Raw genomic sequence first — 22,216 nt, forward strand, 5'->3', positions numbered from 1 at the left:
ATTTGCGATTTGAAATAGTTTTCTAATATTGATTTTTATACATGAATTACTTATAATGGCGGCTGCGCCTGCTGATAAAGAATTGTATGCCTTTCCCGGAATTACCCTGCAAAGCAAATTTTTATCGAAGTCGATTCAGCAGTTTTTGCGTAAAAGGAGAAACATAAATATTTTCAGTTAACTCATTACCATATTAAAAAAAAATTTTAGTTTTTTATACGTAAATAGACTAAACAATTTCTGAACGAATAACTACTACTATCAGCGGTCGAAACAAGGCCCCAAGCCATTTAGCAAATGATAACATAATACACAAAAACATTAACGTACTAGTCTTATCTGTATAAGTATATTTACTTCCTTATAACACATATTATTATGTATGTCATATTTATGGATGTGAATGAGGCAAGGGAAGTTTGTAAGGATCGTACTAATACTAATGCTCGGTTTCAGAGTACATTTAGCGGTAGTTTATCTATTCAATAGCGTTTTTATATGGGTTTAACCGCTATTAACTAGATAAACTAGCGCTAAATGTACCTCAGAAACCGGGGGTAAGTGGTGTTCTTTGCTCTCTGCCATAAGGGCCAACCAGTATAATGGGTAAAGGCATCATTTTATGTATGTATTTTTGAGCTCCTGGCTATATAATTTGGCAAGATATATTATTGTTTCCAAGACATAAGCTACGATTTATAGATATACAAGCGACCGCCCGTGACTTCTTTAGTTCTACCGTTTTCACAACATTTTTTATTGCTGATTTTTCATACAAGTATTTTCCCCCTTTTCGGAGGGGAATTTACTAAAAATCCTTTCTTAGTGCTCCTCTACACTTGCTAAGGAATCTTCATAGCAAGTTTCTACGATAGTTCCAGCTGTGTGTGGTCCATCAGTCTCTCATTCGGTAACAAAGAGTTTCATATAATTATTATACTAATAGATTTGTTTATTTTCTTCAACGCTGCAGTATTTATAATCAGTTGTAGAAACTGATAAGATTAAACGTGTTTTAATGTATCTAAGATCTCGTTTTGAGCACGCTTTCATACTAATCAGTGATAATAAAATGTTATATTGAAAGGTCCTATCTTTATTTAAAAGATTGAAGATATGTTTGTGATTCGCAAGGTTTTTCGTATAGATTTGATGATATTTACATTTTTTGTGTTTGGTTTAATTAATTGTTTTCACAATATTTTGAAATACCTTTCATAGTATATAGTTTGTTCAAAACCTTCTTAGATACTCCTCGGATTAAGTTGTCGATAAAAATATCAGCTCTGCTACAAATTATTGATAAATCATTGTTTTTCTTTACAAAAATATGAATAAAAAATTAAAGTCATAATGACTACCAATAAATAAAGATTTTTACAGATTCTAGGTACTTTTTATCATTTGTATGTTTGTAAAATCATACAACTTATTCTTATCACAAACACTTAAATAAAAACAAGATTTTTGAAATAATAAGTCTTCAAGTTCTCAACTATATCTTTAGTGAATTTCATCAAAATCGATACAGCCGTTCAGCCGCGAAATAGCAACAGATAGACTTTAGCACTATAATATTACAATAGTATTACTTACTTCTAATACTATTTGAATCTGACTAAAAGACACTTTCAGTGGTCATGAAAGGTGTATTAGAAAGTGACCTTATTCTATTAGTCGTAAAAGTCGGTCATTTTCTTACAAATACGCCTATGTATTGACATAACGGTAGACGGAACTTCGTCACTATAAATTGTGTAGTTAAGCTACAGTATTTTTAGAGATGGGTGACCGTAAAACATCTTAACTTGTAAGTGCACAGTGTTTAACATCTACCACAAAAATTTATTTCCTTGCAGCAAGGTAAGGTAACCTTCTAAAGCTAGTTATTGATTTTTTTCTGAATCTTTTAATCCTGAAAATATTTATTTACTAATAGAAAGCTACATTATTCTTGAATAACAAAGAGAATCATGATAAACATTGAACAAAGTATAGCAGTAGCAAGATTGGTGTATTTGATAACCTGTTAAAAGCTGTAGTAACTAATAATTATTAATGAAAGGGAGCTAAGGCATCATATTGTACAGGACAGTATAGGAAAACTAACATACATAAACTATAAAGTGCTGATCGAAATTAAGTGAATTTCACCAATTGATAGATCTAGTGGAAAAATATGCCACTATTTTCATGGCCAATAGCTAGTTTTATGTTATAAATCAACTCAGGTGAGTTCTATATTTGTATTGTATCACAAATACAACAGTGGCGGCCATTTTGTACGCGTGTATTGTGTATTAGTAAGGTATTACGTAAAAAATAATTAACTATGTTTAGCTATGTATGTTTTTATTCTATTAGTCATACTGTTTTCAATTTTCTGTTACACAACAAAGGTATTTTTTTTATTACTTTGTTGTGTTTTTACTGGTATTTTAGATATTTTTATTTGATTTAGAACCAGCTTTACTGCTTTTGATAAGTGTTGGATAAACTATCTGATAGATAAAGTGACAGTATGAAAACTTCTGTCAAATTCCCATAATATGCATAATTTATTTGGATGTGCTGAAAAGGTAATAGTCAGTTGTATCATCTTTATGTTCATATTTATGTACTAATCAATATCTTTTTCTAGAACCTACCCATGCAGAGAGGTCTACCTCTCTGGAAAACCTGTTAAGTGTTAATCCTGGTGATAATCTATCCCTGCTTCAAATTTTCGCCAAATTCATTCAGTTTTGGAGCAGAGTAACAAACATCCAAACTTATGCTCTTATATTACCCACTTAAGTATAGACTTTAATGGTCTTTATGGAAACTGTAAGAAGGACTACATACCTGTGGTGGATTCTGAGGAGGCATCGGTGCTGGCTCATCAGGCCCGAGCCTCGGGACTCCGGTGCGTTTCATCATGGCTGATCAACGATCACCCATAACACAGATCACCTGGAATTCAAACATACATACTTAGTATTTTATTTATTTTACAAATAAACCTTTTAGATATTATACCATTTGTCATAATAAACATTGTGTAAGGTTTTGTAGTTATACAGTGTTTTGCCTTTTTCACTCATATACAGTTTCACAATTGATTGAAAGTGAAAAAACAGTGATAACTAAAAACAAGTGACAATTAGTAGCTTACACAATGCTTATAAGTTAGGCGGCAATGCCTATAGATGGCCCTATACATTTTGTGTGTGAACAAGCTTGATATTGGGTTAACCAGTGTGGTTTGGAATTATGACATATGATAAATCTTTTCTATTGCTCAATATTTTAAATGATTACCTACATTAAATACTAAATAATATTTTCCTACTATCAGAAAAGACATTTTTTTAACCCATGACTGCCTGGTGAGCAAGGGTCTCCTACCAAACCAGGGAGAGGTCAGAGTGGTGGACTCAACACCACACTGACCAAGTGCAAGTTGGGGACTAAAGCCAGGTGGACAAGATCTTAAAAGATGTAATAAAACTATGCACAATCTAATTAACTCTTAAGACTTTATCTTGCAGTTAAATTAAATAGATTTAGCCTTGGAATAGTAGATACTTTGTAATGATGTCAATACTTGACATTAATTGATATGTTAATTTGTTTTATGCAGTTTGTGATTGTTTTATCATTAAGTTAAAGGTTTATTCTCATTAGGATAGTTTTAGTTTATTATTGCTGCTGCTTGTGGCAAATTAAATCTTTGAATCATATTAAAGAACAATGTGATGCCTGATTATCCATATACTTTCGAAGGACATATGCAAAGTTTTTCATAGACCAACTAGTAGACTGGATTGTTCTTTATACACGAATCAATTCAGAATTTACAAGCCGTTTTAGATAGAACCTATTGAGATCTCTAGTAATTATTGAAATATATTGGTATTTTAGTCATTATAGGTATACCTATCTATATTTCTCTAGATAGAGGAGATCCGTAAGTAAGCAGCATGTTAGCCTAATTGTCTAAGTATAATTTTTAGGTTTTCAGCTAAAAACTAGTTGTTTTAGATAGGTAGGTATACTTGTATGAACATTTTCGGCACGCCGCAATGAGTCACACCAGCACATCAAAATATGACTATTAAACATACTGCATTTAATTTGTGTACTTATGCTGATAATAATAGTTTTTGTTTTATCAAAATCGGGTCAAAATTACCGAAGTTACAGCGTTATAAAGTTTCACTGCTTTTTTAAATTTGCGTTGCTTCGCGCGCTATGCGCTGACGTCACATCGCGACAGACACGCTTGTTCGACTGCGGGTGATGCGGAGTTTTGATTTGAAAAGTGATTTGCATTTAATATTTAAAGAGTCTGTGTATGTGTATGTGTCATAAATTTAATCATCGCGTTTTTAGTAAAATAAGCCTCCACTAAGGTATCCTCGTATCACTATATAAGAAAGTTGAACTAGTATAGGTACCTACTACTAATAATATTTTTGTGTGTAGTTAACAATAAAATTGAAAGTTTGTTACAACTGGCATTACAAATAATGAGTGTTACGTACCTACCAAGTGTAAATTTGGAAAACATAGTTTTAAAATAATATTATAAAAAAAAAATTGTCATCCCTGCCTCTGACTTTAGTCAGGTTGATGGCTATCATATGAACGCATGAATCTACTCTGTAGGTAGTCTTATATGATTGGGTGTGTAATGCGAACTTTTAATTAAACTAACATTTTAATTTTGATATTATATATTTATATGGCATCTTGATCTTGAGGAAGTGTTCAAAAGGCAATAAACTTCTATTTAACATTTGCGCTTGACAGTATCTGAACCGGGCTTTAAGTTTTAGATTAAGTGTCTTTTGCAAAAATATAAAACAGTTTACATGGTACAGAAAAAAAACAATTTTTGGGGTGTTTTTTCACTGGAGTTAGCACACATAGGAACAATACAATATTTTCTAACCATTTTGTTTGTCCCCGAGTGGTATAAGTTGACACCTCCCACGCAAGAGGTCGCAGGTTCGAACCCGAGGCAACACACCAATGACTTTTCGAAGTTATGTGTTTATTAGACATAATTATCACATGCTCCAACGGTGAAGGAAAAACATCGTGAGGAAACCTTGCATGCCTAAAAATTTGTTTAAAACATTTATTGAGGGCATCCAAAGTCCCCAACCCGCACTTGGCCAGCGTGGTGGACTCAAGGCCTAGCCCCTCCCTCATTACGGGAGGAGACCCTTGCCCAGCAGTGGGACATAAAAATGGGTTAAATTTATTATTATTATTATATTTTGTTTGTCCACTATAAGCAAAACAAATTATTTAAAGTGAAACCGCGAGAGCGCAACGAGCCTATGTAGGTATTGGCAAGTACTGACGAAATAGCAGTGTCGTGAGATGACGTCATACGTCCGTGCGGCCGCTTCGCCGGAGTTTGGCGCGATGGCCATACTTTGACGTTTAATATCTCGGTCATTTTTGAAGATAGGAAAAAAATAAAAACAGATTTTTTATCCTTGAAGTACCTAGTTTTTAAATATGCTCATAACAAAAATCATTGGTGTGACTCATTCACATGAACAGTGCGACGCTTCCAATGTTTACTTCAATATACCCCCTTGTACGCAGTTGGCAAACCTATAGAGGTATCCAACGGGATGGGGGGGATCTACAGGCCTTATTATTTTTTTACAAAAGTCTTGAAATAATGATCAAAAAGGTTAATATCAAAAACAGGTGCGTTAACTCGCAACCGGCCAGTATGTATGACGAAACAACTGTATGAACGTGTATGAAATAAAAAATATAAGTTCAAAGACCGTAATAAGACTACATAGTGGTTATTATACCCTTTGCTACACTGCAAAGGATTATAGCGTGATATTATTGGTGCAATATTTTCCTACAATCATGTCGGTACAAGTCACTGTCAATAAATTGTGAAAATCACGATGATTCAGACTTTGTAATATGAAATAAACACAGAAAACGTCCACCCGAACCACGCCATTAGTTATTTTAACCTCCAGCACTGATAAAAATAATAATACGGCGGAAACATGTGACCACTTATAGGTTATAGAAGTAGCACGCGAGTTTATCTAAAATAAATCGAATTTATAACTTAAAACTTACACTGAAGAATTTCATAAACACAATTAGTAAAAAATGTTAATTAGTAGCAAGTATTATTGAGTTTACAGCTGACAAATCTAGTTCATTGATCCGTTCGAAGACGAATAACAAATGATACCGACCGCCCGCCATTTTCAGACGTCGAATACGAGTTGTTTTGTTTTATCGTTGTTAATTTTTTAATGGTGATGAAACTATTACGTAATAAAACTTACCCCTGGGTTTCTAAACGTTATTAGTAAACAGTAACTTTAAATTTCAGTTCTTAGTCATCATCACTCGACTCAATCAATAACTGGGTAAGTACTGGGTTACAGACGCGGGCACACATTTGAAAAGTGTGTAGGTACCTATATGACATGACGTCACGTCCTGAATTTAAATCACTCAACCACGTTCCACTTTCTTACAACTTTGACATTTTTTAGCATAACGTTCAGGGTCAGAGTTGTAAATTACTGCCTTCTCAAATAAACTAACCGTAAAATAGATAGGGCAACGTCAATAAAACAAAATTAGCAACAACGTGACTAACACAGTTGTACGGTGAATGTGTGGCTTTTATAAACACATTACGCAACTACAACTAAAAACACGAACATGTAAGTACTCGAAAGCTAAAAGGCGAGAAGCGCATTCGAATTTGGAATTTCGAATCTCCGGTCACAGCACCCACACAGGTTTCGTTCACAAACCGGTCCGGCAGCGACGGCGATGACACAAACTCGTACTTATTTATAGCGGAAAACGTACACAAATCGATAACACCCTAGCTAGGTGCACAACAGCCGGGGGGCCGCGCCGCAGAATACCTACTCACTCAAACTTTCAAAGATTCAACACTGCAACGTTGGCAACAAAACAAAATCGAATCAAACACTCGATAAATCCCGCCTTTTTTACATGGCCACGTTCTGAAACTTCTATTTAGATAGGTATTGAACTCGCCTCTTTCACGGTACAGTCACTTACAAAAATCGTTAGGTATTATTATTTCTACAATGAATCATAGCGAGCGGATCTCGTTTGAAGAAAAAGTTAAAGGCGGTTAAGGATAATCATCTTTCGGAATAGAGCGGTAAAGTCCGGTTTGCATCGAACCGGGGGAAACGAGGACGGCGCGGCGGTATTCGTCACCGACGTAGAAAATGGCGACTAAATACCAACAATTACACAGCGCGACTCACTGAACGTCAATGCGAATCAATGTTACACGAAGGAGAACAGAAGTCAACCCAGTTTACTGGATGTTAAGATTTGATCCATTATCTATCTGTTGCAATTGAGATAAGAATTGGCCTCGGACGCTTCGATGTCAAAAAGCAACAAAATGAGTACATACCGTTGAATATAATACGCTGACACGTCAAGATCTCCAACTGCATGTAGAAAACGCTTCTTATAACTCAAAAAACTGTCTAGAGACAATGAATAAAGATAATAGCGCGTCACGGCTTGCTCCGCGCGAGCACATTCGTGCGCCTCCAAATAGCGCAACGGCGCAACTTTTTCGAGCGCGGCGTCAACACGGTCAGGTGGGCGAGGTTGCGACACTGCCATAGCGCTGTCTCGCTCGCGCAATATGCTATCTCTTTCGCACCCGCGACACTGCCGCGCCGGGACTGGAGGGACGCAAGCGGAGCCCTTCCTCGGACAAACGTCGCGCACCGAGCTGCGCGGCCGACTGACTGCTCGCAGCGCCTCCAACCACCGCGGCCCGAGCGAGAATCGAGCCCGAGCACTAGACGGAACGGCAACGCCGCCATACAAATAATAGCGAGCGAAACGGACTTGCAACGATATGAAATGCCACGAACCACCGCCGCGGCACTGGTGGACCAAAACAAAATCTCCTTTCTCTAAAATTATACAACAGTCGCTATTGAGAGCACACCCGGGCCACTCCGCTTCTATTTCCCGCCAAAAACAATGCAAAGATTAATTTTAGTCGAAAGAAATGGATGATTATGATTGGTATGTTGTTCCTGGTATGTATTCAGTTAAGTGAGTGTAATTTTTTATATTCTTATTGTCATTACGTGCGTGGAAGTCGCAAGTTGCATTGGCTTGACGACAAGTGAATATCGCCGAGGGGAATAACAAAATAACTGCAGTGAATCAGTTAATTCACTCGCTACTTAAGAGCCATTTGTAAAATGAAGAGCGGTCGGTTTCTCTCGTTATTCAAAACATGTTATAAACGGTTGGAAGAGATTTATACTGAGAGCAATTTGTATGGGAGTTTCAACAGCACATAGAGACGAGGGGGGCTTTTATTCCACAATGGGAACGGGTTATGGGTACCTGAAGTAACCACTAACCCTTGCTGCAGAAAATAGGTCAAGGATGAGTTAAATTTTAGAAAAATCGTCACAGAAATGATGTATAGAGACATATAAAACAGTTGCAATGACCTAATAGTTTCTAAGATCATAAAAGTTTTAATATGTTTTAGGTCTGGGTTATAGTAAAAACAAACAATTAAAAAAAACAAGTTTTTATTGTACTATAAAATTTTGTTCAACTTCATTTTCTTTACTAAATTTCCCTGCAGTCTATAAAAAATCAAATAAACTGTTAAAATGGTTCTCAAACTACTAAAAAAAAATAATGAACTAACTACATTAAAGGTTGGTAACTATATTAGCAGATTCAAATAATAAAAAAACATCATAATCTACAAGCAAATGGCTACAATTCTATAGGAATGTTTATAAACATCTACAAGGAAACTATAATATAAAATATTTTATGATCCACAATTTGCAGAAACAACATTAAAGGGACAAAAGGTTTGTTTGATTTTGCAGAAAAATTATACACACTTCAAGGGGAAAAGATTCAATTAAAACAAAGACATTTTATTCAAGAAATTATTGAAGAATACCCCTTTTGAAAGTTGATTTTAAGACTCATAAGGCCATAACACCCTACCTTCACCCTGACCCAAAACTACCTATTGCTATTATCTATATCAAGACCAGTGAGAGAGCAATCCTAATTTATCTTCTATTTTGTACTTCTCCCTTCCAAAACCTTAAAGAAATCAGAATCTAGCCAAAATCAATCGCGAAATGGCATTAAAAATACGCTTGCAGTTTATGACACCCTATTGTTAATCCTTAAGCAATGTCCTACTTATAAAAAGTCGATGAATATGCCAAAAGAACTCTCTATGACAATTCTACGGGATGCCTATTCCTTTCTAGGTACACAATAGATCTTAGCAATACACACTAACAATAGCACTACCATTTTATAACAAACTCAAATGACTTTGAAGTAGAAACAGAATGTTTTTCGATTTCTAAAAATCACCATGACTTAATAAACAAAGTTTTTGCGGAGTCACGAATTCACGGTCCATGATTTAGGTGAAACAAGATGGTTGCTTTATCACGCAAACAGAAATTTACTTCTACGATTGCCAAGAAACAGAAAAAACATTGAAGGTATCAAAAGGGCATATTTTTGTGAAATATTGCGATTGGGAATTTTTTGGCAAATATACTATTGCTACTAAAATTACCCCGTGAAGAAAAAGAAGCCATGTTTATGAACTAAAATTGTTCTTAAAAGCTGATGAGAGTTTTTTAGTAGCGCTATAGTAAGACATTGCCGTATTTGCTGGACCATCATGGTAGGGTATGGCACAGCGCAGACAGATTTGGAATTAAAGAGGGGAGGCCTTTGCCTAACAGTGAATACATAAAGGGCTCACAAAGAAACACGTGAAAAACTAATGTCAGTTATAAGTATATGAACAAAATTTCTAAATTAAGCACATAAAAATGTGTCTCAAGTTGTTGTCAATGAAAACAAAAACCTTTGGACAGTGACTCAAAGAAATTAGACACTAACAATGTGTAAAGAAAATTATCCAAGCCCACCACTTCTGAATAAGTATTGATTAACTAAACGGGAAGAATTTTGCCAGTCCTTTTCCTACATTGACTGTCACTATCTATCAGATAGGTTATCCGTAACACTAAACCTTCAAATATACAAGTTTGTTGCTCTACATTTTATTAAAAGGTGCTAAATGTCACAAGTTATGAAGGTAAACAGTTTACGACCTACCCATAGAACTGGTAATACGATTTTATATTCACCTACGCATTATACCGGACATTTTATTATCTTATCATGAAATAGGACAAATAACCTTATCTTCCTATGGTTTTCCATGTTTAACGCTGGTTAGATATTGTATTTTCCGTTCAATAACTCGTACATACATAAAATCACGCGTTTTTCACGGTAAGCAGAGACCAAAGAACGCCACTTGGCACGATCCTTACAAACTTCCCTTGCTTCACTCACATACATACATCCGTTCATTATCTCTTCTAATGAAAAAGCTTGCTTTCCAATCTTCAGTAGTGACTGTAGTTATAATTAGGTAATAAACAATATTTTACGATGATATGAAGAAACAATATACCGGTTTCGTAACTCGTCAACAAAAAACTAGTTTAATTCCATTACATGATGACTATTAAATGCCTTATAAAAACTGTATAGATGACATTACTGATTTGAGAAAAAAGGCATCCAGAGCTGTACCATTTTTTAGGGATATTGGTATTTAGCTCATTATCAGTATTGAAATTGTCATGATTATGTTATTGCTTTCCTAAGAGTCCACTAAGAGTTAAATCATGGCTTCTCTTTCATACAAATATTCAATATTTGCTCAATGATAATCACTTCCATTGAAACGCAAAGAGGAATGAGACTGCAAAAGCTTAAAGGAAAACCAATTTATGGCAAAAAAACAATGTAACGCGAAAATGGGCAAGAAAAATGTCATTTATAAGTCCCTTTTAATAACTTCTACCTTCGTAAGATTCATTCTTATCTAAATCGGTAAGAAATTGGAAAGACATTAGGAAACATAGAATTCAGTAATGAGTTTCTGCATCAGCTAAATTTATTCTCGTATTCTTTCAATGTTTAAACCAAGGAGTGTTTAACTGCAAACAAGAATATCTGGCTCTCAGTTTTATTTATGTTTCTGTATTATAGACACGTTATCTCGTCTATTTTAAGTCACGAATGCATCGAGTTCAAAAACCTCACTACTCATCTAAGCGATCAAATAGCCAATTAGACGATTGAGCACCTTATGAATCCACTGCACGCAAAATCTTATATAAATCTCACATTTTATATGAAAATCCTTCATGAATATGCAACAATTTAGATCGGAGGTGGCCCGGTATGACGTAAACTCGCGCTGATCGCCATTATTCCATCCGAGGTACTAGTCCACCCAATAACAAGCTTGTTTGTTTGTTAGCGTATATCTGTGTGCCAGTAAACAGGTACAACATGCGAGCGAGACTAAAGTATTAACCTCAATTAACGCGCCCATGTGTGTGTACCACACAAACGTAACTTACGGCTAAAATTTAATTACAACACCAATACCGAGGCATTAAGTTTTAAACTCGTTTATCGTTCGTATTAAATTTATCCCATTGTTAAACTGAGGATACACAACGTATTATAGCCTTGAAACTTCTTATCGAACAAGTGAGTCGGCTACATACAATTACTCGTCAAGCGCGACGTTGCCAACATTCAGCGCGCTACTGCGTCTTAATTTTACAACGGCCGCCATCTTGTTTCAATTTATCAGATGCAACTCGCGAATGATGAGATTCTATGTATTCTCTTTATGTTAAGGCTAACAGATTCATAGATAAAACATTCCAAACCACGCTGTTACGAAACTTTTCCGCATAAAAATGCCTATTACGTAACACAGGGAAGTTCAGCACAGAGGTGTATAAAACTGCTTATTCTGTCGTGTAAACGAACGCATAGCTAACTGAAAGTTCAAGAGATCTCAATAACGGTTATCGGATATGCTGTAGATGCCTAGATCATCGTGATTGCAAGCGTACTCTAGCCATACCTAGGTATTCATGTAGGGGGCAAAGTGTCGGCGCAATATGGTTGAGATACGTACATTGAGCGGGTCGTGAGCCAGCACCGGGTGCGGGGCGCACGCCCCGTGCTGCCAGGGTAGCCCTCCGGCCGACTCACAACCAGATACATCACAAATACGGTCATTTTCAACGTAAATTCCGCGGTATCGATCACGCACAGACGCCATTTTGAACCGACACTGAGTGCGACCGAGCGCGCGACGTTGCCACGTCGCACGTTTCCAATCCGCACTTCTATTTCTGGCTCCCCTCGACCCCCCCGCCTCGCTCCCCGCGCTCGCCATGACGCCGGAGGTCGCCAAACAGCGCTCGACAAAACATTCACGATTACAATTTATACATCAACTTCGCGGGTTCTTATTTGAAAATCTCATGATCTAGTAGGCCTTCACTTCGATGAGCGGGGTGAGGCGGCGCGGCGAGGCGGGGGGAGCGAGCGGGGAGGGGGAGCGTCATGTTATAACAGCATTTCAAATGATAAGATAGTAGTTATAGACATCGTATAGATGTACATGAATTGTAATATATCGTCCGAGCGCGCCCGGCTTTCACCAAAGCGCGGAGCGAGGCGCGGCCGCGCAGGACCGCGCCGACATGTGCCATTGGCCACCGCAGAGATCGATAGACAAACACCGACGAGGACGCCGACCTACATACGATACTGAGCCTTACGCCCATAATAATAGACGGCGTATTGGTGCGGTAGTGAGTATAAACAAACTACCGCACGAGCACACTGACGTCGACCACGTAGATACGCACGAACACAGGCGTTGTGAAAACGACGCGAGCGGGCGGCGAGCGCGCCCGACCTACCGATGTATACCATCATTGTATTATGGCACTTTTCTAGAGTCGAAATTCCTGTACCGCGACGCGCCCAGCGCTCCCTACCGAAGGACAAAGGGACGATTTCACACGGAAAACAAAGGGAAACGCCGGTCGACGGATAATAACACATTTTTTGTTTGATAAATTAACTTTTTAACAAGTTTTATCGGATGGCAAGCGCGTTGCCAAGTCGTCAGGCGGCAGCGGCCGCGCGCTCAATCGTTATGAAATTGGGATTTTCTAACTGCACATGACGCACTTTATTGATAACAATTTTTTAGAGAAGTTACATAAAATATGCACTACTACATCGAATGTAGAGTAGCGTATGGCGAGAGCACAGGTGTGCCTAACAAGACGTGACTGCCAATATGGCATTATCTACTACGACCTAACACTACCACTACACGTATTTCACTAATGAAAGCAATTGAAATATACTAAAAAGACCACATAATAAGCTCAGAATAGGAAAAGACGCAATCTGTCAACCAGTCACTTACCTGATTTTTTACACGAAACGTGCGTATTTCTTCACAAAACTCACTGGAACGTCACTCCAAGACGATTCAATGTTAAAATTTAAGGTATTTTGAGGTTTTTGAACAATTTGATGTGCATAAAAAAATTATACATGCCGTTGAGCAAACGTCTGTCGCGCATAGAGACCGAATGCGAACTGTTGGTTAGTTTGGTTTGGTTGGGTCGGTTGATAGGTGGGGGGCGGGCGGTCGGAAAACCGGAGAACGGGCAATCGAGGGAGTCAGAAAGGGCAAAATTTTATTAATTTTAAGCTGACATATTTGATGACTTTAATAATGAACGTGCTATTTAAAATTACGAATTGTTTTTTATTCGCGGCTAACATAACATAGAGCTCAACTCATGTGATAAAAATATGATAAGTGATTGTCTTGACATTGATGTTTTCCTGTTGCAGGTTTACACACACAGACGCATAGTGTGTCATTGTGTTGTCCATAAAAAAAATGTTGATAGTGTTTACAGGTGTCGCATTTAGCCATCCATTTTTTTTGCATACATTGTTAGACTTTCTTTTGAAAAATTCAAGTTGCTTTATTAACAAGGACATTGGTTTTTTACAGCTTAGATCATTTCGAGGGTTTGTCAATTGACGGTAATTATTATAGGTAAATGTAACAAAAAAGGTCGAAAACGAAATCAATAAACTTAAAAAAAACGCAGAGTCGTATAACGTCCACTTAGTTGAATGGTATGAACAATAGCAGTTATAAACCTGAATCAACGTGCTATTTATTTTGGTCGCAGTATACTTCTAGAATTACAACCAATAGAAAGGCAGCATTGTCAAAAATCTTTGATTACAAAAATTCGACCAACCAGAAAACGGTTCGTGTATGACAGTAAAAAAGATAAACTTCTTCAACACGTATTGAGGTTTTCACGACATTTATCTGTTTTTTCTTGTAAATTAAACACTTATTGGTGATAGTTACTTAATTAACCGTAAAAATGCGTGCTGTCATTCTTCTCTGCGTGTTAACTGTTCTTTTCGCGGTAGTTTCCGCAAGAATAGATCCTCAAAACTTGAGATGTCTAGGTGCGTATTCGCCGAAACTTTATTAATTGATTTTACTAGAATTAATGGTTAATTGATGTTATATAATTATTTCAGTGTGTCGGACGACCTTCGAGGAGCTTAATGATGCGATAAAAAAGGTTGATAAATGGAAAAAAGTGGACGTAAGTATTTCAATTATTTACGTGTCGAATCACTCACTATTCGAACGATTATTTTGTGCCAAAGTACACGTAATTTCTTTATTTTTATGTTATTGTAGCTGTAAACTATGTACAAACATATTTTTGCATATAATACTAACTTCTGCATAGTTTTTTAGTTACAAAACCATTACTATTATTGGTTATAAAAGTTAGTTTTTCATAATTATTATTACACAGATAGATGTAGAATGACTTTAGTCGTGTCCAAAGACTATTGTTGCTCACAATCTGTGCTATATTTTGTTCGACTATAGGCTAGAATCAAGAATAAGTAAACTTTTCTGTCAATAATCTTTTAGAGACATTTGAAATCAAGGCATGCTTAAAGTCTCTGTCTTACATACTTAGTTAATCTTAATTTACAATCTTATCTTATCTTAGGGGTACCGGCTTGTAGCTGGCTGACAGTTTGACCACTGTTGATTTTATGTTACACCCTCTTTTGGCGCTTCCAATGCTAGGCAGTGTAAAACTTATAAATTTTGTAATGCTCTCCATGCCAAAAAAAAAAACAAAATTGTAACACCGCACATAGTCTATATTACATGTGAAACAAAGTTAAGAAATTAAAAAAAAATCTATACTCCTTTATGGTTAGAAGCTTATAATCTTCTGGTTTGAGGTATTTATAACCTATCAGATCTACCTTTTGCCTTCCTAAATGATTTCCTCCTTATTATTCTACAATAGAGGCCATGATAGTGTTTTACTGTTAGTTAAGATGATGTTTTTGTATGCCTTCATTTCATATTCATAGCTTTTAAAACTATTTTGTTGCATGTTACATATGATTCATTTTGTTTTGCATTTTCTGATTCTTCAGTGCTGATTACACTGGTTAAATACACAGATAAAAAACATGTATGTGTTAATTACCACAAAATGTTAGATAATCATTAAATGTTACAAAAGCTCTGCACAGCTTTATAAAGACCCGTACTTCTTTGCTAATAGCTTGGTTTGTATATAAGAATAATGTTATAAACATACTTTCAATGCAATTATTATAAAAGCATTTTGTTCCAGAAAACAAAAGTATGTTTCTTATTGAAATCCTATATTTCTTATCTTAAAATAATGTGTTTATTATTTGAAGGTTGGCAACTTCAGAATGGATGCAAGCGGCAACACCATGCAAGAGAAAGTGCCTGCACACAGATCTGCTGTCTACATCTCCGAAGTGATTGATGAAATCTGTAAGTACTAAGAGCACCAATTGAAATAGACAGCAGCTATTTACGCTATATTAACTCAAATTTTGCTAAATCTGTTTTACGCCAAATTACATAGAATTTCATGGAGAAATATCCACAAATAACAAAGTTACAAATGCTAAGTAAACATATGTTACATTACAAAAGTTGTCAAGTTTTTCTCTATAAAGACCTCTGTCAGGTTCACTTTTATGAGTTAACTTTTTATATTTTATAGCATTGTATAAATAGCTGCTAGGTTTTTGCCTAGTTTCAAGGTTCAGGGAGTACAGATAGGTGACAGTCTATGTCAAAAAAAATATTGTAAAGATTTATATATATCAGTTATCTATATATATACTGGAATATTGAAGTAGTAGACTGCTGTTGCTTTAGCCATAAATACAATTAAGCTTCCAGCACATACTGGCTAGCAACATGGATTGAGAGCCATTCTCATCAGTCATCAAGTACAATCAGACCCTAAACTATGTGGACGCACAAATATTTCTTCAATGTGGGAACCAAACTCATGATGTCCCAACGCACTGTGGCGACCGCCTTAACCAGGGCGCCACGGAGGCAGTCAAAAACATATAAATCTCCAGGTTTTTAGAATGACTAAATTGCTAACAAATGTTCTAAATATTTCAGGTAAGAAGATGGACGACTACGTCCGCGTGTACTACAAGGCGACAGGCAAGCTGGCGATCATGCAGCTCATCACCAAAGACGGTGGCATGAACCCTGACTTCTCCAAGACCAAGTTCGTCACTGATGATGATTTGAACAAGAGTCTGGAGTACTATGTGAGTAAAAGATAAATAATTAAATTTAACCGGTTGATGTCCCAAGGGCCTCCTCACGGACTGAGGGAGAGGTTGAGGACTTGAGTCCACCATGCTAGCCAACTGTGGGTTGGGGACTATGCACACCTTCAATAACTGTTCTAAGAAATTCTCGGGCATGCAAGGTTGCATCACGATGTTTTACGAAGTGATCATAGTTGCTCACCGGTCTGTAAATGATCTGTAGGTTAAGGATCGCTTGGCACGGTCATTTCATAGATGGGTGACCACATAATGGGATTTGAACAAAAAAGTCGGTCCCGGTTGTTGTCAATTAAGATAACAGTCGTTAAGCCATGACAAAGACTGTAAAACTTTTTGAATTTTGTGTCATAGTTTCCAGTAACAGAATGTTTTTCCTCAAAGTACTGTAATAATAAATTTAACCCATTATGTCCCACTGCTGGGCAAGACTCTCCTCCCGTAATGATGGAGGGGTCAGGCCTTGAGTCTTGAGAAGTCCCCAACACGCTGATCGAGTGCGGGTTGTGGACTTGAAGTATTGTTATAGATGTCTAATTTTTTTATTGTTTTCAGTGTGAGCGTATGTTCGAGGATAACGAGGATGAAATCACGTCTTTATACAAGGAGCGTCCCCATGACGACATTATGCCCGACGCCGAGAGAGAGGTAAATGCACTGTTTATCTATAATTACTTTTAAAAAATCTATTAACACATTATGTAATACTATTATTGTACTGTAGTTTATTCAGCAGCATGTAATCTTCTTCTTATATATAAATATATATAAATAAAATATGATACAAACAACTACAATTCACACAAAAATAACCCTATTTTTAACTTTCGCAATTTTTTTTATAATATTCCTTGAAGTACGAGGATGGTTCTTACAAAGAAAAAAAATTCAAAAAGCAAAAATCAAAAAAAGGGAATTAACCGTTAGGTGGTATGAAGTTCGCCGGGTCAGTCAGGAAAAAAATAAGTACTGGCCGAGTGCGAGTTCAACTCTCGGTTGAAGAAGGGTACTACTACTTACTAACTACTATTTTTATAAAGGGCGAAAGCATAATGTCGTTTGTACGTGTATATTTGTTGTTAAAGTGGCAAATTTTTTGGGAAATTTGACTGTATAACTGTCACGTTTCATAAGATACAGCCTGGTGACAGACAGAGAAGTCTTAGTAATAAGGTTCTTTGGGGATGGAACCCTAAAAATATATGACTCTGTGGTGATAAAAATTAGTTATGTTTTATATACCGCTGCCTACATTAGCATGTTTTTTAAACTTGCAAATATTTGTTTATAGTATTTTTCTAAAATAGTGTGTAAATATTTCAGATCTGCTTCAACCACGCCAAGTACTGCGAAGAGTGGATGTTGCCCACTGCTGAGGACACCACGTGGACACATGAGATGGAAGCTGAATATGTCAAGGTAACAACGTCTAATGTATATATATATTTGTTTTTTAAAAGACTACTCCCGCACTAAGAATTGCTCTTGTGTCGCGGGGATTTCTACAAAAATACAAGCAACGGGCACAAATTACAATCAGGCCTGAAACACACAAATAATTTCTCCGTGTGGGATTCGAACTCGGCATGGCGATATAAACCACTGCGCGACGGAGGCCGTCAAATCTACTATGGTAGAAAGGAAATTAATTAGTAGTGCGAACTGACATCGCGTATTCGAGTCGAGTAATGTCAGCACAACTTGTATTCATTGTTAAAATCAGATGCTGTAATAAGATTTGGCTGATGTTTTTACGACGGGCAGATCAAATCTCCTTGGGAATCCTTTCTTTAACAGGAAATTAAGGCAGTGGGGAATTAATTAATAAATTGATGGTGTAGGAATCCTAAATATAGGTTTAATTATTTATTCACCCCCCTCCCCTATTCCCACAGGTCCACGGCCCAGACCCCTACGGCTTCGGCGGCATGCCCCCCCAGATGTCCAACGTGCCGGACGTCCAAGAAGGAGACTACGACGAGGTCCCCACTGAAGATGACTTCGACATCCCTGCTGAACCTAAAGATGAATTATAAGCGATATAGTATAGATTACCTTAGTTTATAAAGTTATAGTTAAGTTAAACACAGTTTTTCGGAAAATTAACAAAAAGAAAAAAGTATCCATGTGAAAATCTCGGTTAATCTGTCGTAAATCTAGGAACATACAAATTTTCAACCCCTATTTATGCCCTTAGGGGTGGATTTTACCAAAATCTTTTTTTAGCGGATGCCTACGTCATAACATCTACCTGCATGCCAAATTTCAGGCCGATCCGTCCAGTGGTTGGCGTTGATAGATCACTATGTCAGTCAATCAGTCAATCACCTTTGAGTTTTATATATTTAGATTTCAAAAACTGTGTTTAATTTTACATATTTTACATATAGTATGGAATACATTATTCTGCCTACACCTTCAGGTCAAAATACGTGAAGTTATAAAACATTTTTCAAAACAGGGTTGCTATGATAAGAATATATACCAATACTATAGCTAAACAACTTAGTAGAGAGATTATGAACGATTATCTAAATTTATTTATGCAAAAATAGAAATGTCTTCCATATACAGCATTTATTGTGACAAATACAGTCAATTTGGGTAACTTTGAATCATTTGGGTAACATTGACAGGGGGAATATGAACTAGTTTCGATTATTTTTTCATAAGAAACCAACACAATTGATAAAGGTTTATTTTAGTTTTGCAAACTTTTATCAATTGTGTTGGTTTCATATGAAAAAATAATCGAAACTAGTTCAAATTCCCACTGTCAATGTTACCCAAATGATTCAAAGTTACCCAGGTTGACTGTAATAGAAAATTATATACAAATTTTAAGATATTTACCCGCACTTGGTCAGCGTGGTGGACTCGAGAGCCTTGCCTAGCAGTGGGACAGTAATTGGTTAAATTAAATATTTATATTCGGCAATTGTTACTTAAATTTAAACCGACTTATGCCCGGTTTCTGAGGTACATTAAGCGGTAGTTTATCTATTCAATAGCGATTTTTTTATATAACTTTAAATGCTATTGAATAGATAAACTACCGCTAAATGTACCTCAGAAACCGGGGGTTAAGGTTTTTAAATATTTTATTAAATTGAGATTGTTTTGGGGAAATTAAGATATATTTATTAATAGATTTTAATAATATTGTGCCTTAATACGACTATTTGCATTTAAAATGTATATAAACTAAATTATATGCTCAATTTTACTACCCACTTTCTCAAGTTTCGGATAAGCTTCAGATAGCCTAACAGATGGAGTTTTGACAGATGTTTTCATACATCTGCTCATTACTGTCATTTGAGGCGCCCATAGCCAGTTGCGCTCACCGGTCGGTAAACGATCTGTAGGTTAAGCAACCCTTGGCGCGGTCATTTAATAGATGGGTGACAGCATAGCGGTATTTGAACTGGGCGTCTCCGTGCTTCGGAGGGCACGTAAAAAGTCGGCCCCGGTTGTTGTCAATTAAGATAACAGTCGTTAAGCCACGTCAAAGGCCTTAGGGCGGCTTGAGCAACTTTGACACTAGGTTGACCACTAACCATACGATAAAAAAAAAACTGTCATTTTATCTAGCAGATTGGTTATCCGGCACTTATTCATAAGCTGTGAAACGAACGCTACGTTTAGTGGTCCTCTTGTTATATAGTGACTATTTAGTTATCATCTTAGGGGCTTTTTAGCTTAGGGGCTATATAACTATTTCAGCGATTTTGGATATAAAAATCGTCCATTTCAAATGTAACAACTAAGTTGTTTCTATGACAATAATTCATGACAATTGAACTTTTTTATATATACTTATTTATAAGAAATAAATCACACTAGTGTTTTGCTTCATAAAATTAACAGAAAATATCTAAAACTTCGGAATTAGGTATGTATAATATAGTCACCCATCCATAACCCGACCTCGGCAAGCATACCTTGACCTAAGAGATCGATCTTGTTTACTTAGCGTCGAGTTCTTACAGAGGAGCTCGTGGTTACGTAACTAGTCTATTAATTTTAAATACCTGTCCATTTTTTTGTTCATTTATTCAGTAACAATCACAATAAACTCTTTAAAATCTTTTAAGTATGGATCTTACATCTTTATATATATAATTCTTCTGTAAGTGTGTATGTCACTGAACTTCTCTTAAACGACTGGACCGATTTTGAAGAAATTTTTTGTGTGTGTTCCCGGGGATCTGAGAATGATTTAGATTCACAATTTTGTCCGCTGGACAATGTATTTTAATTAAATTTTATTGCAAAACAACGTTTGCCGGGTCAGCTAGTTTCCTATAATATACTAGTGTGATTTATTTATAATTTTACTCAAGCATTCCGTGGGACTGCAATTTACATGTACAGTTTCAAAAACCTATCTTTACTGAGAGATGGTCTACTACAGTGAAACGAGGCAACTATTTCAATTTAACTAGCTTTCTTATGACAATAGGCTCCCTATTCCATGGGATTCTATGATATATTTCATACACCTCTGCCAACACCTTCGGGTTTAACAGGCGTGATGTGATGATATTATTTAAGTAACTCGCTCGTGGCTAGTTGCACTCACCGGTTGGTAAACGATCAGTGGGTTAAGCAACCTTGGCGCGGACATTCCATAGATGGGTGGCCGCATAGTGGTATTTGAACTGAGCGTCTCCGTGCTTCGGAGGGCACGTAAAAAGTCGGTACCGGTTGTTATTAATAAGATAACAGTCGTTAAGCCATGTCAAAGGCCTTCGAGCGGCTTGAACAACTTTGACACTAGGTTGACCACTAACTATACGACAAATGAAGTAACTACTTGTATGGGTAGGCACAGCTTTGATCGCGATCTTACGTGTTTATCCAGGTTATAAACTATCCGTATGCCTGATTTAGAAAATTCTGAGAGAGTTAAAAACAATCTTAGTTTTGTTTTATACAAGTATGTATAGTTAATTAAACTATAGTTAACTAATATCTTACTATAGATAGGTTATTGCAACTGTTAGTTGTGATTGCATTGAATGTTTCAGTTACCTATGAGTTTGAAATGTTGTGATTTTAAGTGATGTGTATAGTTATTAAATGGTTGTTTGAATATAACTAGTTTTATTTACAATTAAACCTGATTTTCCTTACTTTGTATATATTAGATAATATAATTTAGTTTAAATATATTTGTAACTTGTAAATATTTTTGTGTAAATAATAAAATTATTTTCCTTTTGAAAGTGTCAGAGTTCATAAAAGTGGCTGCCGCATAGAGAATCTTGGAATTGATTCCCAGGTTTGTTGAAAATGTTCCGAAGTTATTTCTAAGAATTTTAGGTCAGACAGTTGGATAGGACTATAATTTTGTCAGTGGTGAGAACCTAGATGTATTAGATTTTACCATGGTAATGTTATATTATTTGGAATTATAATATCGAGATGTCGATGGTCTCAGAGTTTTTAATTTCTGATTTATACTGTAGAAATAATAGTACAAATGAGAAGAAAACTATTTTTGTCTTAATAGAATAATCTC

At 36.2% G+C, this 22,216-nt stretch overlaps 2 protein-coding genes across 13 annotated transcripts in view; one reads left to right on the forward strand and one right to left on the reverse strand.

The window, feature by feature from the left end:
- The window catches only part of Sin3A (SIN3 transcription regulator family member A), a 50,312-nt gene extending 36,728 nt beyond the window's left edge, over positions 1–13,584 (reverse strand). For 4 of the 12 annotated variants that reach the window (XM_076132080.1, XM_076132077.1, XM_076132081.1 and 1 more), the window contains exons 1-2: positions 7,454–7,814; positions 2,845–2,952 (exon numbers count right to left, since the gene is read on the reverse strand). In XM_076132080.1, coding sequence (XP_075988195.1) covers positions 2,845–2,919 — 75 coding nt within the window. In that variant the 5' untranslated portion in view covers positions 2,920–2,952; positions 7,454–7,814. Of the gene's footprint in view, positions 1–2,844; positions 2,953–7,453; positions 7,817–12,088; positions 12,325–13,402 lie in introns of those variants that run through there. The other 8 variants (XM_076132078.1, XM_076132075.1, XM_076132083.1 and 5 more) reach the window with 6 other exon arrangements.
- Positions 13,585–14,269: 685 nt separating this feature from the next.
- Positions 14,270–21,792, forward strand: sel (canopy family protein seele). Its single transcript, XM_076132085.1, has 7 exons — positions 14,270–14,481; positions 14,557–14,624; positions 15,763–15,862; positions 16,514–16,668; positions 17,245–17,337; positions 18,013–18,108; positions 18,585–21,792. The coding sequence occupies exons 1-7, from the start codon at positions 14,394–14,396 to the stop codon at positions 18,723–18,725; spliced, it is 741 nt and encodes a 246-aa protein (XP_075988200.1). The 5' UTR covers positions 14,270–14,393; the 3' UTR covers positions 18,726–21,792.
- Positions 21,793–22,216: the final 424 nt, after the last annotated feature.

The sequence above is a fragment of the Anticarsia gemmatalis genome, chromosome 27, assembly GCF_050436995.1.
Source record: "Anticarsia gemmatalis isolate Benzon Research Colony breed Stoneville strain chromosome 27, ilAntGemm2 primary, whole genome shotgun sequence".
Classification (NCBI taxonomy): Eukaryota; Metazoa; Arthropoda; class Insecta; order Lepidoptera; family Erebidae; genus Anticarsia; species Anticarsia gemmatalis.

What these genes read in the sequence shown, in the direction of transcription:
- sel (XM_076132085.1), top strand. Translation starts at nt 14,394, where the DNA reads ATGCGTGCTGTCATTCTTCTCTGCGTGTTAACTGTTCTTTTCGCGGTA. An exon ending in TCAAAACTTGAGATGTCTAG is followed by an intron (nt 14,482 to 14,556) that starts GTGCGTATTCGC and finishes TAATTATTTCAG; the next exon opens with TGTGTCGGACGACCTTCGAG. An exon ending in CGAAGTGATTGATGAAATCT is followed by an intron (nt 15,863 to 16,513) that starts GTAAGTACTAAG and finishes TAAATATTTCAG; the next exon opens with GTAAGAAGATGGACGACTAC.